We start from the raw sequence: 27,124 nt of genomic DNA, 5'->3' as shown, positions 1-27,124 counted from the left end.
TTTCGATCGAAGCATTCTCGCAGTATTTCGAGGCTACAAAAATTCCATCGCGCGACAATTGTCACGTTCTTCACGATCGCATTTCGTCTTCGCCACGATGTACTTTAGTGATCTGGGCACGTTCGACACGAGAAAAGTTCATTTATCTACGATTCCACCGCTGACCGCGCGCGCGTGCGTACGATTTATCCACCAGGTCGATCGCGAGCGTGGCTGGACCTCCAACGCTCCCTTCGAAGCTAAAGGACCTCCAGGAGCCGCGAAGCCGCGTCTGGAACGTAGCCTCCGATCCTCTCTTTCTCTCAAGTCAAATCGAAAAAAGTCTCGCGTTCTATTTCTTACGCACGTCCGTCTCATCGAGCTTCATGGCACGGTGCTCCACAGGATGTCTTCTATTTCGATCTGGTAAAGGGGGTCGACGGTTTTTTGCGCGAATGTACGGGATACACGGGAACAACACCTAGTAGAGTCTACGGTAATCGTTGGAACCGGAATTTCAACGAATCGAAAACCTCCGTGCTGCACGAAGAGCCGAGAAACGGACGATTATCCCGGGCATTTAGATACCGAGAAGTGTGGAAAGGGTGCGAGGAAACACAAGCTTGTCCGTTCCAAGAACCCTAGTCACGTTCGCTATGTTCGATATAATATCGTCGAGCACGCAATCCAGAACGGGAGACTCTCCAGATGGTACGAAAAAGTCCTCGATTTGATCTCGTCTGCTTTGAAGATCGAGGGCTGTAAGAGTAGATCATCGATAAACTCTACCGCGAATTGATATTCCGTTCGTTTGAATTGCTAAATCAAGAACAGTTTATCGATAATATTAAACAAAAAAAAAGGAATATTATTTTTTATCTCGTTTCAAGTAAATAAAAAATAAAAAAACTTACAATAAATAATATATAAGTAACAGATAACAGTAGACGATAAATAATAAATGAGTGAAATGTCTAAATGTCTTTTCATCGCGTCGACGAAATTAAATGCAAAAGAAAGACTAAAGGAAGAAAGTTAAATTGCAAAGGCAACATCTAGCTTTGAGAGAAAGAAAGAGAAGCTCTAGACTTTTAACTTAATTTACAAGCGCTAAAACTATATATGTATAATAAATTAATGCTTAAGTAATTTCCTTAATTTTCATAAAATTATTTAGTTCTATTACAATAAAATATATACACAGATAAATTGTACAAAATAAAAATAACCAATTTAATCTTTAAGACAGCAAAGCCCTAAGAGAATTTTTTGTTGGAATTTGTTGCACAATTTTTTCAGTTAAAGGTTACTTTTTTGATGGATAAATCTTTTCTGTATAAAAGTTAATCTTATGCACACATTGAGAAATAATTATAAATTATACTATTCAATTTTCTATCTCTTATTGTTAGTGATATCAGATTTTTTATAAAATTTATATGCTGATTTTAAAAGAGATTCAATTCTTACAATTCTTTATTAAATTATAAAATAATTTCTCTGCCGAAATAAAAAATATATTCTAATTATACAGTTATCTTAATATTGAAACTTAAATATGACTAATTAAATTCTGTAAAAAATAATGAAATTTTATTCTTTAATTAATTTAAAACTACTAATTAATTTAATCAAAAAGCCAAGTTACATATATAACATATATTAGCAGAAAAATATTTAAAGTTTTATAAAAAGCAATAATACAATAAGAAATACCCAATCAATTTTATAATAAAAACATGTCTCGAAATTTAAAAAATATTATACAAAATAGACTTTATTTTAATGTGTTTATCTTCTATTTATTGTTAATTTTTCATTTTAGATAAAAAAAGATTATTTCTGATAAAAATTGGACAATTTTTTTTAGAGAAAAAATATTATTATGGAATATATTTTTTGAATTACGTACATCATATATATTGTCTGAAAAAAAAAAACTAGAATTTTATTCAAAATAAGAAACAACTAAAACAATTAAAATTATGTAATAAATGGTTCATTTTATACAAATATATAAATATTTTTTTCTTTACAATAACGAATAACACAAATATCAAAACAATCCATTATCAAAAATACAATCACTACAGTGATTGTAGGTATACCGAATGACAGTAGCAACATCGTGCTACGATTGCAACGACGAAAGATGAATGACCGTTTAAGAACGGGGTCAAACAAAGTGACGTTACCGAGTCCTCGACATCCGGCCAGGTGTTCAAAAGCGGATATTCGCGTGTCCAGTGGCACTCACTCGTCTGCAGCATCCGCGGTCGATAAGCTTCTAACGACTTTGTTAAAGACGCGGCATTTAATTGTACGTTTCTTTCACGCGAGAGAGATGAATCTTCCGCCGACCAGCGAGAAGCGTGTTGAGGCTAACTAGGTTTTGCGAGTGCGGATGATTACGCGAACGCTAACGCGGTCGTTCACGAGCGAGCGGGGAGTTTGATAAGAAACACCGGATGCCAAGACCAATCGAGGATGGTTATGCCATAACTGTAGACGAGTGGAAATACGTGCTCGAAAACAGAAAGGTTTTAATAACCGATCGACCATTTGTTTGACACGCATTACGTTACGAGATTGCATTCGCTCACAGCGCGAAATTGAAGGCATCAAAATTAGAATTAAATAAAAGATAAACAGTTTTTTAAGATGTCTGAGAAAAACTTACAGAAATATCTTTCGAAAAAAATTGTTATATGCATTAAATTTGAAAAATTCTACGAGATCAAAAATTATAACACAGAGTGTCTTGTAATTGCTGAAAAACCTGCTAATGACAGCGTCTTGAAATCATTTGGAGACGATTTTTCCTCAGCGAAAATATCGAGAAACGTCATCATTTTTTGCAAGTTTCCAATTTTTATTGTTATAAATCTTTGTAATTAAGCCTTAAATTAAATTCTATTAGAGTAAACTCTATCTGTCAAATTAATTGAAGAATGTAGTTTTGATAATTTCTTAATTCCAAAAAGTTTTGTTTGCGAGAAGCGAATTTTTTTCAATCATTTAAAATAATTTTCAATTATTTATAACGGAAACTATTGACGCCTCGACATTTGATCTCAAGAATCTCGCCATTAGCAGACTTTTTACCAATTACAAGACACCCTGTATATATATATATATGTTAAGCAGATTTATAAGAAATCTTTTACGCTACATTATATTATATTAAGGGTTCTTTTTTTAGAAATATTTTTGATAAAAATCTTTTGAAATTAATTTTTATCAAATTTTTATCCTTCGGTTACCTTTACTTATATTAACTTTAACCTACGATAATTAAAAGGGTTGTATTTCTCCATCACAAAGATAAACGCGAGCCGGAAAAAAGCTCGCTTCTTCGAATTCCTGTCGCACCAGTTAATTGAAATAATTAATTAAAATAGAAAAAGCATGATGATTACGCTTTCTTATTTGGCCGTTCTTAATTGGCACAGTTGACTTACATCGCTAATTTCGCCAACGTCGAGGTTCTTCGTATCCGAGCCGGAGCCGTTGGCGTCGGGCGGCGGCCCGGAACTCGCGGGGGTCCACGGCGCGGAAATGGTGTCGGCTGCAGCCACCGCACTGCCTGCAAACAAACGAGGAACAACTTTGGTTTATTAACTTTTCTCGGAAAAATCCTGGTCTCAAGCTGTGAGACGCTCGCGAAATGAAATTACGAAAATGACCTGAATTTATTTCGCGCAGCAGAAAGTAATAACCATAAATTAACTTCCCATGAAAGAATTATTTATAGTATCGGAGGAATAGTAGAGGAGAATTATATGTTTGTGAAATGGTAATAAAAGTTATTGAAATAAAGAGCGATATGTGTAACAGAAGCGAGCAATCTAATTTTATATTACACACCTAATATTACAATAATAATATCTCGTCGATAATAATAGTTTAAATAGTTTAATAATGATGTGTTAATCACAATATAGGGAAAAGTTATAAAGTTTCTCCATCACTCATTGTTTCACCATAAAAACCATTACGGTACTTCCAGAATACCTTGCATATATATTCCCAATTTAACGTGCGTTATTGTTTCTAACAATGTACGCGCTGTGAAATAACGAATTAATTCCGCTGGCCATCGTGCGGCGAACTCGTTTTCGACAGAGCGGAATATTATCCTATCGGATTAGTTACGGGAAACGGTAGTAGGCAGAAAGAGGGGGTATACGTATGGGGTTCAGGGAGTGGGAGTGATGACAGAAAAATCAGCACGTAAAAAATCGCGGTTTCGGGGGGATGGGGTGGCGGAGGGGAAGAGGACAGAGACGGTACTCGGTCTCGTCGTCGCTCTCTACGCTCGTCGGAGCAACAAGTGTTCGCTGATATCGCGTATCAGTGCCACGATGGCAGGTGGGGGTAACTCGTGGGCGGTACACTCCGCCTACCGGGGGTGGAGTGCGTGTGTTAAACCCCCGGAAGAGACCCCTATCCCCGGCGGGGTTGCCGGTGGCGGTACGAATCCCGATCCGTAGCAACAACCACCCCCGAAAGCCGAGTGTTCCCTCTACCTCCCCCTGTCCTCGTTCGATCCCTTTCTCTCTCTCTCTCTCTCTCTCTCTCTACACCCTCCCCCCCCTCTCTCATCCCCCTGTAGCATTCATCGCGATGACGAAATTCATCGGAGAATCATTCGCGGAGGTTTGCGCGCATGTGCCGACCATATCCCAGTTGTCGGGGAGAAACAAGACGGATAATTGTTAATTATACGCACCAGATATTCGTGTTACGCGTTTACAAGGAAATATGTCACGTTCTTGCAAAAAAATTCTGATTTAAAAAAATGCATTACTCTTTAGAATAAATGTAGTATTACTTTTTTATCCACGGAAATGTATAGTAAATATTTTAAAATATCTAGCGCATTTTATCTGATAAAGAACTGGTCAACCTGTGTTTGAAAGGTATGGCTGTGGTGACATTCTAAAAAGATGAGCAAGTCAATTATCCGATACATATGCTTCTCGCGAAAATGCACGGATGATATCATTGCGGTGAATATGCGAGTGCAATATGCAGTCTACAAAATGAGCGGTGCCTTAATAGAGACGCGAGACGCGAGACGCACGTGCACGAGTTACGTATGTGCGCGCGCCGATATGTGTGCATTTACACGTGTGCACGTGCACGAACGGGCAGAAAACATAGATCACAGAGGATGACGTATGGTTGCATTCGGCGTGTTCGCGGACGAGGGGGAGAGAGAGAGAGAGAGGTGGAGGAGGTTACCCACCAAGGGATGGAAATGTTCAAATGAAGGATAGGGTATGACCAGGCACACGGCCGTGATAGGGTGCAGGAACTTTGAGAGGGAGGTGCCTCTCTCTCTCTCTCTCTCTCTCTCTCTCTTTCTCTCGTTCGCTCTCTCGTCGACGAAACCTCGGAATGTCCTGGCGGCTACTACCACGATCGCGGTAGAGATCGCGAACGTGCCACGTCCTTCTCCCGTTATCCGTTCTGCTCGGTGCTAGGATATTACGGTGCTAGATTCTCCCGGTCCGGTCCGGCTTGTTGAGTAATGATCGAGTCGCGACAAATTTTCGGCTCGCGAAGAGGGACGGTGGCGAGCGCGGGCGCGTTGATCGAATAGACCGGATTCAGTAAATTGCTTAGCTTTCTACTTGAAGAGAGAGAGAGAGAGAGAGAGAGAGAGACCTGAACACTTAAAGTGATATTTAATTAATTGTAATAACGATACATAGTTTCACACGCAGAGCGATACCAATCTTTTTGCGTTTGCATCTCTGTAAAGTTTTTTCAAATTTATATCACAATTATAAATATTTTTTAAATGACTTATAAATATGATGTAAATAATGAGCGAAAAATATATACGTATACGTGTCATATGTTTGTACCTCTTTGACAAATATGATTTTATAAGTTTGCAAAGACGTTGTTTAAATAAACTTTCTTAATTCAACACTTGATACTGCTTTGTTGATACTTTACATTAATTCAACTATGTTTAGACCATTAAATTACTGAATCTCGCCGAGAATCTACTGAAATGAGAATTATGGGTAATGTAGAACATTCGTAGTAGAGGTTGCAACAATGCGACGAATGAAGAAACTTGGGAAAGAGAGAGAGAGAGAGAGAGAGAGAGAGAGAGAGAGAGAGAGAGAGAGAGAGAGAGAGAGAGAGAAGGAGAGAACGTTTTGGAATGTCGCGAACATTCGCGAGAATGAGATCGCCATGTCCATCTTTCAACACATTCTTGCGAGTTTAGTTCCGTAGTATATCGCGTGTGCATTGAACCTTAGAGCTGTTCAAAAACTCCATATCGTAATTTTTGTTAATCATTATTTCATCATTTTATTTATTCGTATATTTAAATACTATATTTCTGACAATTAGAATAATAAAATTATGGAAAAGCTTGCGGCTTTTTATAATAATCTTTTCAGAATATCACGTATTGATAGAAAAATACAAAAGCAAAGTATAAATTATTCGAATTCTATCTCATCTTTGTGTGGTTCAATTAAAAAATATTACAGCAAATTTATAGAAAATTTCGCGCAATTGATTCCCTCAAACTTCGAATAGATCTCTCGACAAATTCGTTATCAGGAAAATGTCCTTCGCTTTATCCTCATACCATATATATAGACAAATGTATCAGTTGCACTTTGCGAGGGTGATGGTGAATAGTCATGTACGTGGTGGTAGTGGCTCTGGCTAAGTTGTAAATTTGGCGTATAACCATTCGGGGATGGCCCTGGTCGAGTAGGCCAGGTCTGTCTTCTCTATCTCTATTCATCTATTTATCTCCCTCTCTCTCTCTCTCTCTCTCTCTCTCGTTCCGCTTTTCGGAGGTAGTCGACGAGGGGGCGAGCGGCAGGCAGAACGGGAGGATGAGACAGGAGACAGGGGTCGCGTAGAAGCATTCATAGCAGGAACCAGAGGGTGGCTTCGGTGGAATGCGTCCCGTTTAATATCGCGGAACATTATATATCGCCTCTCTTGTCCCTACGTTGGCCGTACCGAGCGTATAACGTGTGCAAACACACCTTTGCAGATACATGTACGTACATAGTAACCTAGCCACGATGACGACAACGACAATGTGCTCGATAACGCACTCGGGAGGTCTCGAGGAGACCTTTTCATAACCGCCAGCGAATCTTTCCCGAAGCGTTGATAGTTATTTATCACCGATCGTATGAAAGTAGAAAAGTCGATTTAGTTTGCCGGTTATTCCACACTTGACTTTATCCTTTTATCCTGTCGAGTACATTTTGCGGATCTAAAAAAATGTAACAATTGACCTTGTCAAGAAGATGCCAAAGAGTTACGTAATTTATAATTTTAAAAATAATATTTAAAATAGAGAATAGTTTAGTTTTTCCTAAGAAGGTTTCCGAAATTAATTAAAGTTAATTGAAAACCGGATCTTCTTATCTGTGTTTTTTAAAAACTTTTTGTTCAAAATTTTTATATTTTTCGTATCTTCTCTATCTTTTAGAAAGTTTTCTCTTGTACAAAGTTTTCTATCTTTTACAAAAAGTATTATCGATAGATTCACGTTTTTCTTATCACGAAAAAAAATCATTTGAAGAATCCAAGGAAGAAGAAGTTACGTCACGTCGAGTGACGTATTTTTCAAGCGAGTGTGTTGAGAGATGATAAGATATTGTAATAATGTTATAATATCAGTGGCGACATTACTTTAGATAATGGCGACAAAACCGTAAGCATTTTTATATCGCCGTGACGAGACTTTTTTCTCTCTCACGTAAATTTCCGGGAAAAATTAATTATCATCTCGATGCCGGCCACGAATTGCCGCGCCGCAAAATTTATTAAGAGACGACGCGCTCCGCCTTTTGTGCGAGCCATTAAGAATTCTAATCGGTTCTGGCACGAGCCACGTCTCGATATTATCGGACAATTATACGTGCGCAAAGCCACAGGCAAAGTAAAAAGTTCGTGAAAGAGCGTGCGCGATATAGTCAACTTTATATAAATCGAGCGCGACGAATCAGACTTAATCGTCCAGCGTCCGTTATACAGTTTAGATAAAATATCGCGTAAAAGCAGTGTAAAGGTACAAGCTGTTGAAACGACGATTACGCGGAAATTATTGTGCCGTGTTAACACATTCCTATATTTTTAACGCGATATAACAAACGTACAATAATGATTATGACGTGAATAATGAATATAAAAATTGTGTTTAATTCAATTAAATATCAATACAATTTCATTTAGAGGAACGTTTGTTGATGTCTAAATTATGAAAATTATTCGTATATTATAATCATATTTCAATCGAGGATTATATAATAAAGTTGACATTATTGTATTTATATCTAATATACATTTCCCTTTTACACCTTTATATTTATACTTAATACATGTTTGTTTTCTTTTTATATCAATTTATTGGTTAATGAAAATTTAAATTATTAATTTAAATTCTAATTATTACTAATATTGTCGATAATGAAATAAGTATTCTCGCGTGAAGCTGTTCAATTTCTTTGACGTTCGTGTCAACCGAGCGATGAAAAACTCGCCTCGCAGCCACAGGTGCGCGTCTATTCGATACGCGCGATTGTGATTAATCGCCGCACGGTTCAATGAAAAACAGCGAGCTCGATATTCCCCTCATATCGCGTTCTCGCAGATATGTATTCACTCACGTTCTACCAGAACCAAGAGAGCGCGCGGTGAATCATCCCTCTTGTATTTGGAGCTAGAGCGATTGAAAAGAAAAGCAGACGCAAGCAGAACGCCGCCAGCCGCGAGTGGAGGGACGAGGGGAAAAAGTAGGGAAAAATAATAAACGCACTTGAAGCTTTTCGCGAGAGCGCATGGGTTAGCGAGAAGGGTAACCCGGGGAATACTAGAGCGGAGAGGGGGCAAGGGAGGAAGGGGGAGGAGAGATCGCGCGGAAAATATTGGCAGATCTCGGAACGCGCCCGGGGAGAGAAAAACGAAACAATGCGATTCCACCGAGCTACGGCGCGCGTTCACCTCTTTAATACTTCGCAAGCAGAAAAAGAAAAAAAAAAAAAAAAAAAAAAATACGATAAGCGGGAACCAGTTCGATGCATCCGGCAAAGAATGGATCCGCGCGCGGGAACGAGGTAACGCGATGGAAATCGCAACAAACGCGAGCCACTTTCGCGAGCTCTTCAATTAGTAGTTTTACCGGGTCTCTCTCTCTCTCTCTCTCTCTCTCGTCCCGGTCTCTCGATAATGTTTTTCCACGATCAATGTGTGTCGCGCGCGCATTCGCCGCATCGTTAACGGCCACCGCGGTTGTCTATTATATGCGCGGAAAAGGATCACGGTGTGGGAATCGTCGTAAAATCAAACGGTGACTCGGCTCTCTCAAGAGCGAGATTCGCGCTGCACGAAAGCGATTAGCGGAGACTGCCGCGGTAATTATCGGGTACCTCCGAGAGACCAGTTCGTTATAGGATCCCGGAGTAAATTGGAACGAGATAATTCCATCGAAGGTTGAAATCCCGCGGGAGAGAAGGAAAAAAAAAAAAAAAGATCCGTGAAAAATAACGCGGCATCCAACATCCAGCCGAATTGAAAATCTTGAACGACGGAATATTAAACACCATTATTTCGCGACTAATTTTCCGGAACGAAATACTTTGTAAAGCTGACGCGAGAAAATTATGCTGTCGTCTTGTTAAAGTAAACCAGGAATATGTACATAAATCGGATAATTTGGAGGCTGCGTTTGGAGGGGGAGGGAGGGGGGGGGGGAGAGTAACGCTCGTCGTATTGTCGCGCGCAATTAGAGGGATTAATTTACATATTGCAGGATTAACCGTTCGACCATGAATTATTCAGAGCTATGCTAATGTGTGTCGGCCCCGAATTGAAGTCAATAATTGAATGCTCGAGAATAAGAACGGGGAGCGCGATCCGTCGGTCTCGCCGTCGTCAGGGAACCGAGAGAAGAATCATTAACCGCATTATATTCGTAGAAAACGAGAGCGCAGGTAAAGAGAAAATTACTAAACACGCGTGAAACTTGCGGGGGCCGCGCAATATAATGCGTTCTATTTACTTTCGAGACGACGGCGAACGCGCTCGTAAAGTGGAAAATTTATGTAAGATATTGCAACTACGCCCTTTTCTAATTGCAAATTTTTCAATTTGATATTGAGTTTGATATTTGATTTTGAGGTAAAAACATATTGAAACAGTATTCATTTTTTTTAAGTCACAAGCAACTAAATATCAAGAATCTTCTCGAAGGTAATTCAGATGTACTACAAATAAGTACTAGAATATAATTTAAAGATTAATTTTAAAAGTGTTTGAAATATTGGATGTTTAAAAAAATAACGTCTTATTTTTTTTTTTTTTTTTTAATAACAAGAAATTGTACAATTTTCTTTTTCATTAAAGTACATAAAAATGGAAAATACACATAAGCTGTATAAATGTGCATAAATGTATATAAATAGAATATGAAAATAAACTTATGCACGCTACATCTGTTAGAAGCTAATGACGTATGTACGTAATAACAACTGTTAATTTTGAATGCGTCGGGAATAATTCCACAGTGTTATTTCGCTTCCGCGCGTTTTGAAATACATTAAAGTCGGTACCGAAATACTCGTTCTTGCGAAATAATCGGCATAGACTGAAATTAGAACGGGCAACGGGATTAATATCGAATCCTCGCGATTCGCGTAATTCCATCAGCCTGCGTCTACCGCGCGTGTCGCGGCTGAGTTAATACGGTTTTAATGACGAATAATGCAATCTTCTGTCAAAAACCGCAGCGACATTGCCGGCGTAATAAGCTCTCGAGATGAGAAGACGCGAACTAGACGAACACTGAGATTGTATGCATGTGTGTCAGGCAAATATGACGGTAAACTTAAGCGAGCGGGGAACTTGAGAGCGTGACTGAGGAAGAAGTAGAGAAATCGTCGAGAGGACAATGTTGAGAAATTCTGAGGATGACGAGAATGAAAGACATAGAAGAAGGGAAAACGATAAAGGAATATGAAAAAAATGTGTATGTCGAAAAAATTGCAAACTCTAATTCTCGATTGACTCGATTCTTTATAACTATTGTAATTTTATAATTATCAATATTTTTATTCAATATTTTCTATAATTTTAAGGAAATTATTTAAATTTATAAAATCAAATATGACGCATGAGTATAGTAATTTAACATGTGTATTATTTAGAAATTTCCTATCAAATAAGAAAACATATACAGTATTTATTCCTTGGCTGCAAGATTTATACGATATCGATAATTTCACCATTCCATCCACCATCGAGATAATTAACTCGACTCGTCTTCCTCCATCAGCTTCCTTCATCCTTAAGATTTTGCCTGTCAAGCCGAACAGCTGATTCTCCTCGGTCCCGTGGGAGAAACGTTATACACGGTGTTGATTTACAGTTTTCGATACAGCGAATAACAATGAGGAGAAACCCGAGGATGACACGACTATAAGGCAGGGATAGAGCAAGAACAAAAGCGCGAGGGAGTTGTTCCTTCTGTTTCTTTCTCCCTCCGAGATGTTCTAGAGTACCGAAACTCTCCTTCTTGTTTTCAGAAGCTAGTTCGACGAACGCGTAGAAGCCGTCGATCGAGCGTGTAGCGTTTCTTCGCTCTTCCCCGGCTCTTCGCCGAGAAGACAGCTGCCGTTGAGGCCAACAACCGGTTTCCGTTGCCTCCCTTTCCTCTCTCTCCTCGCTCTTTCCCTCTAAGATCTTCTATCTCGTCTTGACTTTACGTCATTCAGGTTCTCGTGTCGTTGCACGGTCAAAAAAGGGGAAAAACGATCGAGGCACGACAAAGCGACTGCCGGCGGCACCTCTCGTCGATTCGGATCACGATCCACGAGCGGATCATCGTCCGGTAGGATCCTTGTTTGGTTTCGTACGATGACGATTGAACGAGACCTAGAGATCGTGTTACTTTGACGCAGCCCGACATAATCGCGTGTAATCAATTTTTTTTTTTTTTCTTTACGACAACTTACGAAACATATGAAGTAAATCAAATCTTTTACAATCGCGTACGACGAAATATCTTCAACAATTTCTGTGTTGGAGCGTATCAAGTGTCAAATTCAAGTAAAATATATTAATTATTTTCACAGGAAATATGTATAAACAGATATAACGGAGCAAGAATGTGAACTATTTACATATTTCTAATGCACAAAAAAATGTTAGGTTACATCTGCGAAACTGCTGTTTAACAATTTTCCTCGACAATTATCCACAACAGATTTCGAAAGCGAACTCTAACGATATTTTGATTTCATTAATTTCAGCAGCGTATTTTAAAAGACAAAAAGATAATCGTCAAACAGCTGCGAAATATCGTCGGAGCGGAGGCAGGGAATTCCTTCTTATTAAGAAGTTCATTATTTTAACGACCCCTGAGCAATGATGTGTCCGCCAAAGGGACGGTATAAAGAGAGGAACGAACCGACAGACGTATAAGAGAGAAAGAGAGATTCGGTGAATATTTATCAGCCAATATGAGCCTTATACGTCGAGAAAAAGGCAGAATACTGCGCGTGGATGTACCGTTAATCGATTTGCATAAGATCGCCGTTTCGTGGCTGCGTCTCTCGAATAAGAACGCGAGCAGAGGCAGGCAGTCTGGCGATATAAAAGTCGATACGCGGCATAATTCGCGTAATTACGCGGGTTCACATTATGCGTCGGCGATACACTCGCGAAGAAAACAGGAAACGTGTCGGCACCGTCGGCACCGTCGGCACCGTCGGCACCGTCGGCGCCGGCCAGAAAGTGCACGGCGAGAGGAATTAAGAGTGACGTAAACAGCTCGAATAATCAGCTTTGTCCGTTGTTTTCTTCTAACAGATTCAGTCCCGTATAATTTTGTCAAATTTAATTTTCCAGATGCGAGATTTCGTCCCAGATAACCGGAAAATGCACTTTTTCTTTCCATTGACAGATGTGTTCTCTGTATAGCAACAACTGATTCCATTTCATTGAACTCGATATTTTACGGACACACTACGTGACACTAATGTCCGTGTCTATTTTGTCTATCGATAAAATAACTGCTGCTTTTAATTTTGTGATTCTGGAATTCTGGATTTTATCAAATTATATTATATTATATTATATTAATTTTATTATCCGATTCTTCACGTGTCCAAAAACTTTAGCTGACAATGAGTCATTTTCACTACTTTCATAAACCCGAGAGTGAGCGGCAAAATCGTATTGCGCGAATTAATGCGATACGTAAGCGCGATCGCTATTTACGCTACGATTATTACCGTAATTTCTTATGTAAGATAACGTTTCTGCCAGTTACGCTAACGAATAGACTTAATTTTAAATAGATAGGTTACTTCCAAGCACGGTAAGAATCTATAAGATTCGCGCTTCGATGAACGCAAACGCTGATTTTCTGCAACAGTTGACTTGAAGGTGAGCAAACTCATTCTCTCGTTCTTGCGAGAGTGCCAAGTATGCATAATGATACAGAAAAATAAGAATGTGTAAGATTAGACTCTTAAACATTTAAATGAAAGATCTAAATACGATTACAAGGATTTGATGAAGATGATAAGATTTTATAAAAACCAATATCTATTACGTATAATCAATATCAATATAATTAATGTAATTAATTCAAATTATGTTAAATACGCTTCTTATTAGCTTTTATAAAAAGTTGAAAAAATTTTAATATACATAATTTTACCTAAATAATAATATTGTATAATTCAATATGCATTCTATATACATACATATTTTAAACCGTGATTTAAATCGTGGCTTAAAAGCCGCTATTATAAACTCAATACTATTATATATTAACATAACAACTATTTTGTTATATCTTGTATTTCTGCACATACGTTGTTTCAAGGAAGTTGATTCGAATCGGAAACCCTGCAACAATGCATGTATACTACGTACATTGGATGCGTGGATGTTTTAGGTAACGTACCTAGGAGGATGCCGCAGCCGCATCTCAGGAGGATCATTTAACCGAGATAATTGCCAAACATTGTTCACCTTGTTAGCCGTTGTAGCTCGGTTGGCAAACTTGAGCGAGTTAATAAGCAACACACCCGAGTGACGGCGACGACTATAGCGACAGCAATGACTGTAGGGGCGACGATAGGTGTCAAGGCAGAGGCCTGAGCGTCGAACCGTGTATAAATTAGCGTCTTCAATTTGTAATCGATCGCCTTGACTTTCGACTATGTTATGAACGTGCAAGGCAGCAAGTCGATGTCTTATTTACGTTACCATATATTACTCGTGACATATTTGTATCGTACTATTATTAGCATGTGTGTGTGTGTGTGTGTGTGTGTGTGTGTGTGTGTGTGTGTGTGTGTCGAGATTAAATCAATAAAATAAATTCATATATGTTTTTAGAATTTTTATTTAATGCAAATATTATTTGGAGATGTCAAAAGAATTTTAAAAGAGATATTTATCTAGTGCAAAAAATATTCGATATTAATACGAGTAAGAAGAGAAAGAGAGAAAAAAATGTACTAATATTCAAGATAATAATTAATATTTGAAAATATTTATTTAAATTTATTTCCTTTTTTTTTTTTTTAACTTTTGAATTATGGTATTCTCCGATGAAATATATGTGAAAAGATTATTAATCAAAATACTGTAGAATTATGTAGAGTTTTATTTATGAAAATACATATTAATGTCCAATACGTAAAATTTAAAACTCGTCTCTGAATTTATATAAAGAGGATTTGAAATAAAAAACTTTTTTTTTTTTTTTTTTCAAAATCGTGGTAATCTAATTTTTTTAGCATGATGTATCAAAACTACCAGTTAGTAACAAAGGTCTCAACAATTCTTTTACGAACGGTAGTATTCGCGAGGCGAGATGTTATAATTCAATAAAACGGGAGAGAGGTCCGGTGAATCTTGGCTGGGTCGCAAGCGCTGAAGCAAAGTACGAAGGAAAGAGCTACGAAGAGAGTTAGATAAATAAATAGAGAAAGAAAGCAAAAGGGAAAGAAAAAGAGAGAGGGGGGGAGGAAGGGAGGGAGGGAGGGAGAGGGAGAGAGAGAGAGAGAGACAAGCGAAAAGACGTAGGTAATTAAGGGTCGTAGGAAGGTTCAAACTGGAAAGCAAAGTCGAAGGGCCCCTCTCCTCTCTTCTCCCGTGAGAGGCGTGAATTACACGGCGAGGCAAGCGAGCCGGCAGACAGGCTCATTGTCCTCCGCTAGTTTAATTAATGCAGCTGAACCGGCAGCTCCCTCATATCCCACTTCCATCCTCCCTTCGTCCGACCCCGCGTTCTCTCCTACCACCACCATCACCACCACGTCGCCAACCCTGTCTCTTTCTTCCGCCGCACCATCCCCTCGTGTCACGCCGCCGATCTCATATATAGTCGCACACCGTGGCCTCCAACGATGTATGTGTAACCTACCGGGGGCAATTCCGTAGAGCCGACAATGTCGTCCCGTCTCTCGTCTGGATTTCGATAATGATCCGTCAATTAGTCGACGGATCAGCGATTCAGTCGCGCGAGCTGTCTGCCACTTCCTTTTAACCTTCCGAGACCGGCCGAGATACTATACTATACTTATATGTATACATACATATAGATTATGAAGCTTTTGTAAATCGAGTAAAAACGATCGATCTGGATGCAAGTTATTTTTATTACAAACAGACTTGATTCTTGAGCCATTTTTTATTTTGTATCTATTACATAACATTAGTACTTCAAAGTATTAATTGAAAACCTTGATTTGTTGTATTTACCGGCGATACAGAGGGGATGAATGAAAGAGAGAACGAAAAAGAAAGAGATGGTTGTAGAACGAGAAAGAAAAATAGGTAGACAGATATAACGAGAAAAAAGAAATAATATCGTGACCTTCTTCCGTTTCATAGATATATCTTTGGCAGCAGGGGTGAAACAAGAAAGAGCAGACTAGATGAACTTCCTCTCCAATGTTGATTCTATTCAATAGAATAGAAAGAGAAAGAAAAAAAAAGGAGTAAGAAAGAGAGAAGTCGCAGCGAGAGAGTTCTATTTTATTTTTTCACAAATTTTATCGATAAAACGATAGAAACTCGATGAATTCAAGACTCGAAGATAAGTCTGCAATCATCTTGTAGACTTATTCCCCTGAACTAGATCACGGTAATTACGCTATTGCTCTCTCTTCCGAGATGCAAGAGGGAGATTCTCGGCTCCTTCAGTTCCTCCTCTCGCGGGGTCTTTTACGAGAAGAAAAAAAAAAGAGAAAAAAGAGAGAAAAAAAGAAGAGAAGAAGAGAGGCTCGGGGTCAAGGTGCCGCTCTGTTGCCGACTTTATCTTCTTGGCAAGAGCACTCGAATAGTGCAGTATCTGAACGTCAGAGCTCGATCATCGGCCCGATTCAATTAGCCCTCGTACTTGTGGTAACTCCTTCCCCGCCCATTGGAACTCATCGATAAGAAATTCTCCGCGTTCGGATGTGGAGCGACCGGCTTCGATGCGTTTGATCTGTCGCCGCTCGAAATGCCGAGAGACGCTGCTGATCGGCTCGTTTCCTCCCACGGAGAAGAGCGATTTTATCTCCTTTTAATTCCCATTAGTTTATCGTGGCAGATTCATTTTTGAGATAGAACCTCAAGAATAGCCATTACATGTGTCGAGCATCTATCGGCTGCTCGTTCGACCATTGAGGTCAGATTAAGATAAGACATTGATTAATTAAAAATTAATGTCAGGACAATAATTAGATCAAGGATAAAATATAATTAAAGGAGAGAAAGGAATTTATAAAAATTGTATTTTAGTTAAGTTTGACTTTAAAAATTACTGAATAAAAATATCGAAATGCTTTTATTAACTTTTATGATCCATTTTCGCGACACTTATTTTTTTAATATTTTAATTCGAGATTTAGATTTTACTTTAAGAGAGAAATTATTACAATACCGAATATTTTTAAAATAATTGCTCTTTCGGTGAAATTTTTTCTGGAAGGAAAAATTATGATATCGAATTTTTTGAATAGTCTTTAAAACTAAGATTGAAAATCCTGAGACATCCTCCCACCACCATATATCCTCGAGACTCTACGCTAATACTCTTCGCGTTGCGATCTGATAAAATCAACGTCGCTCGCGACGAGCAAGTTGAATGAAAAACGGAACTAAAATATACGTGAACATCCGCGTGTTTCACATGGGCAACTCTTCCAACCTTCCAACCGATTAGATGCTAATTCTAGGTTTAATTCTCTTTATCCGGAGCGTCATTATATTATATATATAGCGAGGAACCGGTTAACCCACTTCGCCAGGATAGACACACGCGACTTTTCGTGCCAGACGATCGTCGCGTTTATCATCATCGTGACATGTCAATTCAACGTATATTCTTTGCGTTTAGAATATTTCGAGAAAAAAAAGTGAAATGCCCGGTCAACGTAGGTATATCTCCGAACGATCAACTGATAACGACAACGCGAAAGCGATTTTGAGATCCTAATAAAATGCTAATAAATCGCATCTTGCTGTCGGTGGAACGAATTTCCGAGGAGAATCAGCCGGTAGCAGCGACGGTGAGCGAGAGAGCAGGTGGATGCGCTTTATCGATTTTGGCATACCAGACAAGTTGCTTCTGCTTTCGCGGCGATAATTCGCCGACTCGGTGCCTCCGCTTGGCGGCTTAAGTCGCCCACTCGGAAAGTTCATCAGCGTGCAATCTGCGAGAGCTCCCAGTTTCAGGTATTCCTCCACGAAGTGGTACAAATATTTGCGAAAGAAAGATTCGATATATGTATTATACTTGTATCAATCATTAATATTTAAGGTATACAGAATGTACGAGAAATCGTATTCTTATAAACTCATCGTGTATGTTGCTATTATTATTTACACATACACACTCACACATGCAATTTCAATCATTATAATAATAAACAGATATAATAAAATTCTATATTTTTCTCTGTTCAAATAAATAAAACCGTGTATAATAAATTTCGACAACACATTTTCCCCATAAAATAATGATCGATACAGAATCTATAGATTTTGATATTGCGTTAATAGTAGACATTAGATTGGAATAATCAGAGAGTTTTTAAAGTGTCAACGTTGCGTGCAAAGATTTGATCAGTTGGGTCAAGTAAGCAAGAAGACATAAAAGACGTAAAAGAAGACGAAGAGCCGCGAGAGAAGACGAAGAGAAAGAGGTAGACGGACGTCGGGACGCTATTTATATTCGATGTCGAGGACGTTCAACCCGCAAACACCCCCGCCTTCCTTACCGAGTATTCTCTCCTTCTATCTTTCTCTGTCTCTCGCTTTATCTTTCCACGCGCTCATCTCGTATCCACTCGGTGGCGACGGGATAAACTCGCGAATAAATCTCCTAGCCATGTAGCCTGTATACCTTCTCCCATTCTTGTCCATGCTTCGCCCTACATCCTCATCTTGCGGTCCGAGTGCCTTACCACGGATTATCCGAGGTAGACACGCGTAAACGAGCCGGTTCCCTCTGGTAATTTGAAGAATTAATCAACCGGACGAACAAAGATTTCATGTACAACGCTGATCGATGACCAAAACCAAGTATCATTAACTCTACACGCATAACTGAGCAGTTGAAAATGATAGAGAGAAAGAAAGAGAGAAAGAGAGAAAGAGAGAGCGAGAGAGAGAGAGATATCTTAAGGACACAAAGATTAATTTCAGAAATAAAAATAGATGAAAAATTAAAAGAGGTGTTCAAATAATTAAAATAAATAACCAGCATTAGTCAAAATAAATAAAATTGAAATAAATAATTTCTTACAATGAATTTCCTTATTGCATTAGATTAAACAATGACGCTATCTAAAAGAATAGATAAAAGAAGCTTTAATCAATCAATTTTAAGGAGATCCAAAAGCTCTTCTATATTATCGGCCAAAATTTAATCTAACATGACAATATATTTGCTTAATGTAAAAGTTTTGCAATTTATATACACAAAATAAGATAGGTTTCTGTTAGGAATTGCATGAAGAAATATTTGTGAACTTTTAGAAATGATGTCTGACGTAAGTTTGTGTTTCAAACTCGCACACTCAAAGATGCACGAGAGTAACTTTTTATAGATTTTAAAAATCTTTTTTACTAGATTTTTAAAGTCATTTCCAAAAGTTTACTAATATTCTGTTATATTATTCCAAACGCGGACGCTATATCTCTTGCACGGACATAACGTAGAACTTTTTATATTAAATAAATATTGTTACGATGTAACTGTCATTTTTTAATTTTTTATCATTTTAATATGAAATTATTAGCTCCCGCGTGTTGTTTTTATAAGTACTTTATTAATTTTGGAGAAGGATTTATCAATCTTCGTAGCCAAAAAGAAGAATTTCAAAATCTGTAATTCATGTTCTGCCGATAATTTTGGATCCCCTTAAGAATTAAAATTTTTAAATGCTTATAGCATATATAATTCTATTTATATATATATATATATATATATATATTTTTTTTTATATACACGCATAAAATTAGCATTAACGTTATTATGAATTATAAAAATTTTTAATTTTTTAATATTACGAAGAATCAGTGTGCAACTTTCTGACGAGTGATTAGCCCTTTCGTACAAATATTTCAGCATTCTCGAGTTTTCGACACGCTCGCACTGCTGGCTTTTCATCTGGCAGTGGATTTCAGAGTCCCCGTCTATCGGTCTTTCGCGTATCGACTGACCGCGCGACATGCAAAACAAAGAAAAATCGTTGGAAGCGGAAGGAAAGCAGACGCGAAATTAGATTTCCTAGTGAGGTCGTCGCCGCCTAGCGTGCGTCATGGAAGGGGATAGAAAAAAAGAACAAAAAAAGTCGACCGAAACTCAATCCATCCGACGAGCTCGTGTCGAAAGAAGGTAGAAGAGAAGAGACATTGGTAGATGGATAGAAAGAGAGAGAGAGAAGATGAGGGAGTTCTCTCGGTTCTCGATACGATTCCACGGGTATGGATCGAACGAGAGGCTGAAGAGAGAAGAGATGGAAGGGAGGAAAGATAAACGCAGGGAAAACGGGGTATCATCCACGGCTGTAATTAGAATCCTCTTCGTGGAAATGGTCCCGAGGCTTCGAAAGCCCGCCTCCTCTCTCGTTTCTCCGTTTATGATCCTTCAGCTTCAGATAGGTAGGTTGGACGATTGTCTAGTTGGTACGATAACACATACACGTTCTAAGCGCCCAATACGATTACGTAATACATCCATAATAAACAACGACGACTTCTGAATCCTCTCGCACGTAGCCGGAAAAGAGAATAATTTCAGGGACGAATTCATCGCGCAACCGTCATAATTACAAGGTCGATTATTATGAAGTGTTTTTTTGTGCGCTCTCTCTCTCTCTCTCTCTCTCTCTATCTATCTTTTAATTTCCATCTCTTCGAAAACTCTGCACATGTGTGCAAGAAAGATATCTGCAATTGTAACGCTATTTAATAATTGTTCGCTCGATTCGATTTAATTTACTTACTTTGCAGTAGTCATCGCAAAACATTTGCTTTTTAATTTATATAGTCTATAGATATTTGTATATTATGTATTCTCTCTTTCAGGCCAGAATTTATTTTTAATTTAAATATATATATATTATGCAGCTACGTTGCATTAACTCATTTTTCAAAAAAATCAGATTGTGCTATATAAGCTTCGATTATGTTATACTCAATGTATAACAAGTCTTCATTGATTATCCGGGTATAAAATCATAGATAAGAGAAACGAAGAAAGTGCTACAAGTTAATAAAGGAGAGAGACACGATTCTATAACGGAAAGGCACGATTCTAGTTTGCTCTTGGCGATTGGCCAACGCGCGAGGTCATTAAGTCTCGTGTCTTCCAGTAGAAGCAATGAAAAGTCGTAAGAGAACTGGGAGAAAGAACGGATGGGAACAGTTAACGTTAAGTTGACAGCTACTATGACGGTTGAACCGATTGAACTGTCTTTTCATGCGCGATGTATTTTTAGTCACTGACTGACGTTCTATCTACGGATGGAATCGAGTTCAATACATACGAATGTAGCTAAAACTATGAATATTCATTTGAGTAAAATTCATCATACAATCATCATATCATTAGATATGATTGAGTCTTAAATTGCGATTTCGTTAAATTAATTATTCAAAATGTTCTCGTTAGAATGAGCTTTACCATCATCACAGCTAGAAAGCTTAATTTGTGAGAAAGTCTTTATCATACCTAATCGTCTGTAAATTATAAATTATTAATGACTCGACATTTTCGTCATAAAATCATCAATCGCTCAAAGGCTATAATCTACGCGATCGTAAGAAAGTGCGATCAGCTTGACTCTTATGGTTCGTGTTTTCGTTTGAGAATCCCTGGATGCACCACGCGGCGACGACCGACGCATTGGTGGGGGTCAAATGTCACACTGCGTGACTCACCATCGCCTCCGAGTGCTCGCTGCACCTTCTGCATACGGCGTGTATATTTCGCGCATATGCATTTGCAGGCCGCGCCTTCGGCGAGCGAATTGACGATCGACACGATGATCGCGATGCAAAAAGAGGAGGGCAGGATATTGCGATAGATAGCGTTCGAAAGATACGTCGATCGACGACGAGTTGATCCTTCCGATTGAAATTAATTCGGCCATGAATTCCGTGAAACACCATTAACGAACGTGCGCGAGTTACTTTGCATTCTAAGTGGAGCGCGCACGTCTGCACTTTTATCCTTCTTCGAAGAAGCCACCTATAGGTACTATCGGACGATCGATCTTTAATGCGACGCGATAAACGCCACACGTCTGCCACATGCCGGCAGAATAAATGCTCAAGTTCCTGTTACTGCCGCCTGCCAACGGTCCGCCTTTATTTGTTCGCTCGTCTATGTATTATTTAAATACAACAGATTTATATACGACCACATTGCGTCTTCATCTTGCTTTAAGTTTAAGATCAAGAATTTATACGGTTTTAGCTTGTAAATTTATAAATTCAATCTGCTCATATATGTCATAAAATATTTTATAAAATATTATATATAATTCGCATTAGATAGGTGTATATATATATATATATATATATATATATATATATATATATATATATATATATAGAATATATTTTTATACATACATTAATATAATTAATAATTATATTTTTTATATTTTGTATATGTATATAAAATATATCACTAATAATAATTAAATTGTAGATAAAATATATGTACAATGTATAACACAGTGTAATATAATTTTTGTTTATTAATTTTATCACAATTTTATATGTACATGTTATTTTATTTGTGATAGACAAATGATAAAAAAATATAATTGATGCTTTCAAACGTTGTCGTTAATAAAAATTATATTTATTTTAAATCACATATCATAATTATGCGCTATCCATATGTGACTATAATGGTGTAATTATAAGAATTAAAAATGGCGAAGCAATGTAAAGCTTACTATACTTGCGCCAGATGTAACCCGTCGATATCGCCACAATCACTTTAAGCTGGCGTCATCTTTCAATGTCCGACGAACGATGCTAAATCGCCGATCGTGCACATACACGTCGGCACAACCGTTCGTTCTTACGGATCGTCATTATTTAGACAATAGAAGCGCGATAGCGATCTCTTACCTAAAGCGCCCGAGGAGAAAGACGAAGAGCGCGCGCGAGCGAAGGGGGACCTCGTGCAAGAAAAGGGCAGGGAAAGGCGGAGAAATCGTAAATTGATCGATCGATCGTCGACGCGGTCACTCATCGCCGGCTCGATATCGGCGAATATAATATAACGGGTGTCGAGATCGTTTCGTACGCGAGTCGAAATAATTGCGTCGCCGTAATTAAATGAGGTAATTAGGGCGAACGATATAACTGTGTCTCGTTCGTCCCTTGGATGTGCCTGTCGTTAAACCGTCACCGTCGTGAGAGACGCTCGTTTACATCAGTTATTACTGCCAAAGTCACCGGGACGTGCGTGTGTTTCCTCCGTATTAACGAATCGCTTTATTTACCCCGTCTTACTTAAACGCTTCCTCGCGCGATTCGGTCGATTACAGTCACGTGTTTGCTCACGATAACGACTTGCCAAGGATTCGCTTGCAGAATGTCAGCGATATCCACCTTTGTTAATCGCATCAGATTCGCATTACAAAATTTCCTAATCCTTTGTTTTGCAATTCTATATATACTTGAGCGCTGATCTTGATAGTTATTTTAATAACTTGTTATTAAAATGTTTTAAAATTTTTGAGGATTAATTTTATTGCAGTTAATAAATTATATTCTTTTGAAATATTCTCCAAATAATGGAATTAATTATTAGACAACATTGATAACACATTAAGAAAAATATGTTGAATAATTAGTCATTTGTTAAAATTAAATTTAAATTGTAATATTATTATTTTTATTATAAAACTTGATTTTTTTTATTTTACTTTTTTTTTTTTTTTGACAATTATAAATGTATGTCGTATTTTTATTTAATATCTATTCACTATTATAATATCAATACATAACGTTTCATGATATTTCCATTGTATATTCATACTTGACATTAATCGAGAAACGATCTTATGTTCGTATTTTCTCGCACTGAGTTAACGCGCCCGTTAATTAATGAGAAATTAATTCTATCCACGAAGAAATCCGCTAATGAGACGCAGACGAAACAAAATATATATATTCTCGATTTACGCAATTTTACTCCGGAAAGATAAACAGCAGCAAGCACCGCTCGCGAATGTTAAGTTCTGTCACGCGAATATTCAGACTAACAGGAACTGCAGGAACAGATGCAGCTAGCATCCCGAAACTTCGGATTTCAAGTACAACACAGTACTATCTGCCGACGCAAAGGGATTCGCAAACTTCTACGTTTAGCTCGCAATGTCTTATCTCTGAATATATATGTATATAGAGGATATACCATGCCCTCTCTCTTTCTCTCTCTCTCTCTCTCTCTCCGCATTTTCTTTCACATACTAAATTCTCTCTACATGCAATTTAAAATTAATTTATCTTTAATAAAGAAAGATGTCAGGATTTCGAGATAATTTTCGAATAGTAGGTACTTTCAGAATTTTCCAATATTAAACTTTAAACTTTTTATTACAAGTAAATAGAAAAACTTTATTCCTCTCTTTAATTGAAACGGACCTCTTTGCAAGATTAAATGGATATATTTAACAGGATTATAATTTCAACAAATCAAATACTGGACAATCTGATGATATATCGCATATATTTCTAGCTTCTATATTCTAGCCTAAATGATAAGTTAAAACGCTACCGGATGATAAAATCAATTTCACGGGCTTTTACTGCCTCCGACCGCTTGAAGTTGAATATTGTTTATGGAATATCCCAAGCGGATGTGCTCAACACAACGCTGCTATAATAATACACCGCATGACACGCGGTCGACGTCGGCGATCGTTAGAGACAGAAAGAGAGAACCCGAGGAAGAAAGGCGTGGAGAGTGCTTTCTTGCGCGCCACGATTATGCGCGCGGATACATGCTTATGCGTATGCTTTATGCCAAGATTTATGTCGACGGCGATACCTTTCTCTCCGCATAGAAATACCGGTAATGCGCCATAGTATACCACGACGTATAATGCATTATCTTTAATGAATTGACTGTGAAGTCTTACACGTGTCATATTTCATTTGTGCATCGATGAAGACCAGTGGACATATTTCAAATGCAAATTATTCAACATAATCATTTAGATAGTAATTCGATTATAAATATAATATAATTTGTTGAAAATTTATTTTCCCTACAAGAATGTAAGAGAGATAGTTATAATTATAACAGAAAAAGTATTTATTTGAAATGCAATAACTGAAATTATTAATATTATAAAAAATTCTTATTTAAAATGCATGTAAATGCTATAAACAGATTCTTGTGTTATTTCAAATATTATGTAGCAAAGAAAATAAAATAAGAAAAATTTTATCAAATTTGTTTGATAGAAATAATTAGAAAAATAATATTTATGTAAAAAATAACTTAATGCTTAAGTAATTTTAATGTTGATTTAAAACTAAGATGATTTAATGAATAAAGACAGATCTGGCCAGATAAATCTGGCAAGAAAAACTGAAAAAGTCATCGGGGGACAAAGTGAGGCAACGTTGTTTAATCTACGACGAATTCCAGAAGTATTAAAAATAAAGCCCGAACTCTCAACAATTGATAAGTTTCCACAAAGTGAGACGCCAGCTTCATACACATACACGTAAAATTAATTGCAAGCATTTTAAATAACATGCAAATAAAGAATTATTTCATATTAATCATTACTAATATATTAGAAGAAAGATAGTTTATACATAGATATTTCTATTTTCGCAAATATAATACTATTTTGTCCACTTCTGATTAAAATTCATTTATTTCTTCTCACAAAGTCCTAATCTTATCATCAGATTAAATGGAGTTAGAAAATTCCGCGATACATATTTGTCAAACAAATAAAAATGTAATAAATTCATTTCATTGTTTTTCACTTCTCATCATTTTTATGTTTTCATTTATCTATTTTACTTTGCGATATTTTGTTTAAAGCGAATAAAGAGTTTTTAATTTTTAATCGAATATTTAAAATTGAAATCTGCATGACGCAAATATTCGAATAAATAAAAATGTACAAATACATTTAAAATTGGCTGCGCACTTTGTCTTAATCGAAATTTATCAGATAATACGGTTATGACCACACGTAGCTTTTTTGCACACGTTAATATAACGATTTTAGATACGGCACGCCGCTATCTATTTGCGAACAATTGTGCGTTACATTGCCGCAGCCGTTAATGACGCGTGAATCATACGACATCTGCAATTGTTATTCGCACGTTGTCGCACGCGCGTGGCGACCAATTTCTGACTACGCACGTACATACACATTAAACACCTATCGCGCTCATTGAACACTTGCGTTATTTCTTTTTTTTTTGTTTTTTACTCTAAAAAATTCACACAAAAATCAACTTCAATGTTAAAAACATTTCGCCCATCTTACACGTAAAGAAAAATATAATAATTCGCATATCGTATAATATCGATTAATATGTATAAATACACAGAAAAAAATAAGTGTCAAATCAAAACTTATATATTCATATGAACGCGTACATTACCTCATATGTACAATTTATAATATTTTTAGAAAAATTTAAAAATCTTAAATTTCAACAATATTATAGTTTTATTACAATATTATAATTGTCTCAAGCATACGATAATTATGTTGACTCTAAAAAATTTATAATCTTCGATTTAAACATGTGTTATTTTCTATCCAACATCTTTTTCCTTTCAATTAAAAAAACTTATTCTTAAATAACAAGAAAGAATATATTTTTCTTGGTTAAACTATATAAAGTGTCTTCATTCTAATAAATTTTTTTTATTTAACGCAATATAATCTCATTTCAAAATTTCCAGTTTGAAACTAAAATATTGTTAAAATAAGAATATTCTTTTTTTTTTTCTGTGTAACAATACAAAAGTTATGTATACAGAAAAATGTGTCAATAATGTACAAGAAATAAAAGAAGATGAGCACGCTTTTGCAAGTCGCGCAATTTGCGAATTGCTTCCTGCCGTATTTTTATCGCATCCTGCGCCATTTAGTTTGCATGCAAACTTTATCTACGCTCTACCATAATTTACGACGACAGGATAATTTCCTGGCAGGATTGTTGCACTGATAATTAACTCACGTGCGAGCCGAGTCGAGTCGAGTCGAAAATGTACTAAGTAACGAGAATTTCGCGGATGTGTTGCGAACAACAGAATAGTGCGTTGTTTGCGACTTTTCGTGTTTTATTTTTAATTACGAGCTGATAATTCAAACAGCCAGCGATGAGAATCGTTCGTTCGTTCGTTCGTTCGTTCGTTCGTTCGTTCGTTCGTTCGTTCGTTCGTCGTCCGAGAATATTAGCAAATAATACCTCGGCCCGTAAGCTGCATCGGATCCGCCCGTAATTTCAACATCGCGCAGCCATAACGAGAGTTCCCGAGACAATGGCTCGTATATATCGGGTGGCAAAAGAGTAGTGCGTGGGTTGAACGCCGTACAGGTAATGCATACGCAGCGGC

General features: G+C 37.3%; 1 protein-coding gene across 14 annotated transcripts in view; it reads right to left on the bottom strand.

Annotated features, from left to right (window-relative positions):
- Scalloped (TEA domain transcription factor 1 homolog scalloped) overlaps nt 1-27,124 on the bottom strand; it is a 160,016-nt gene that overhangs the window by 41,334 nt on the left and 91,558 nt on the right. For 13 of the 14 annotated variants that reach the window (XM_072899240.1, XM_072899236.1, XM_072899242.1 and 10 more), the window contains one exon: nt 3,441-3,565. In XM_072899240.1, coding sequence (XP_072755341.1) covers nt 3,441-3,565 — 125 coding nt within the window. Of the gene's footprint in view, nt 1-3,440; nt 3,566-13,951; nt 14,309-27,124 lie in introns of those variants that run through there. The other variant, XM_072899246.1, reaches the window with a different exon arrangement.

Source organism: Anoplolepis gracilipes, chromosome 9 (genome assembly GCF_047496725.1).
Source record: "Anoplolepis gracilipes chromosome 9, ASM4749672v1, whole genome shotgun sequence".
NCBI classification, from domain to species: domain Eukaryota; kingdom Metazoa; phylum Arthropoda; class Insecta; order Hymenoptera; family Formicidae; genus Anoplolepis; species Anoplolepis gracilipes.
This window is presented reverse-complemented; position numbering and strand designations above follow the sequence as displayed.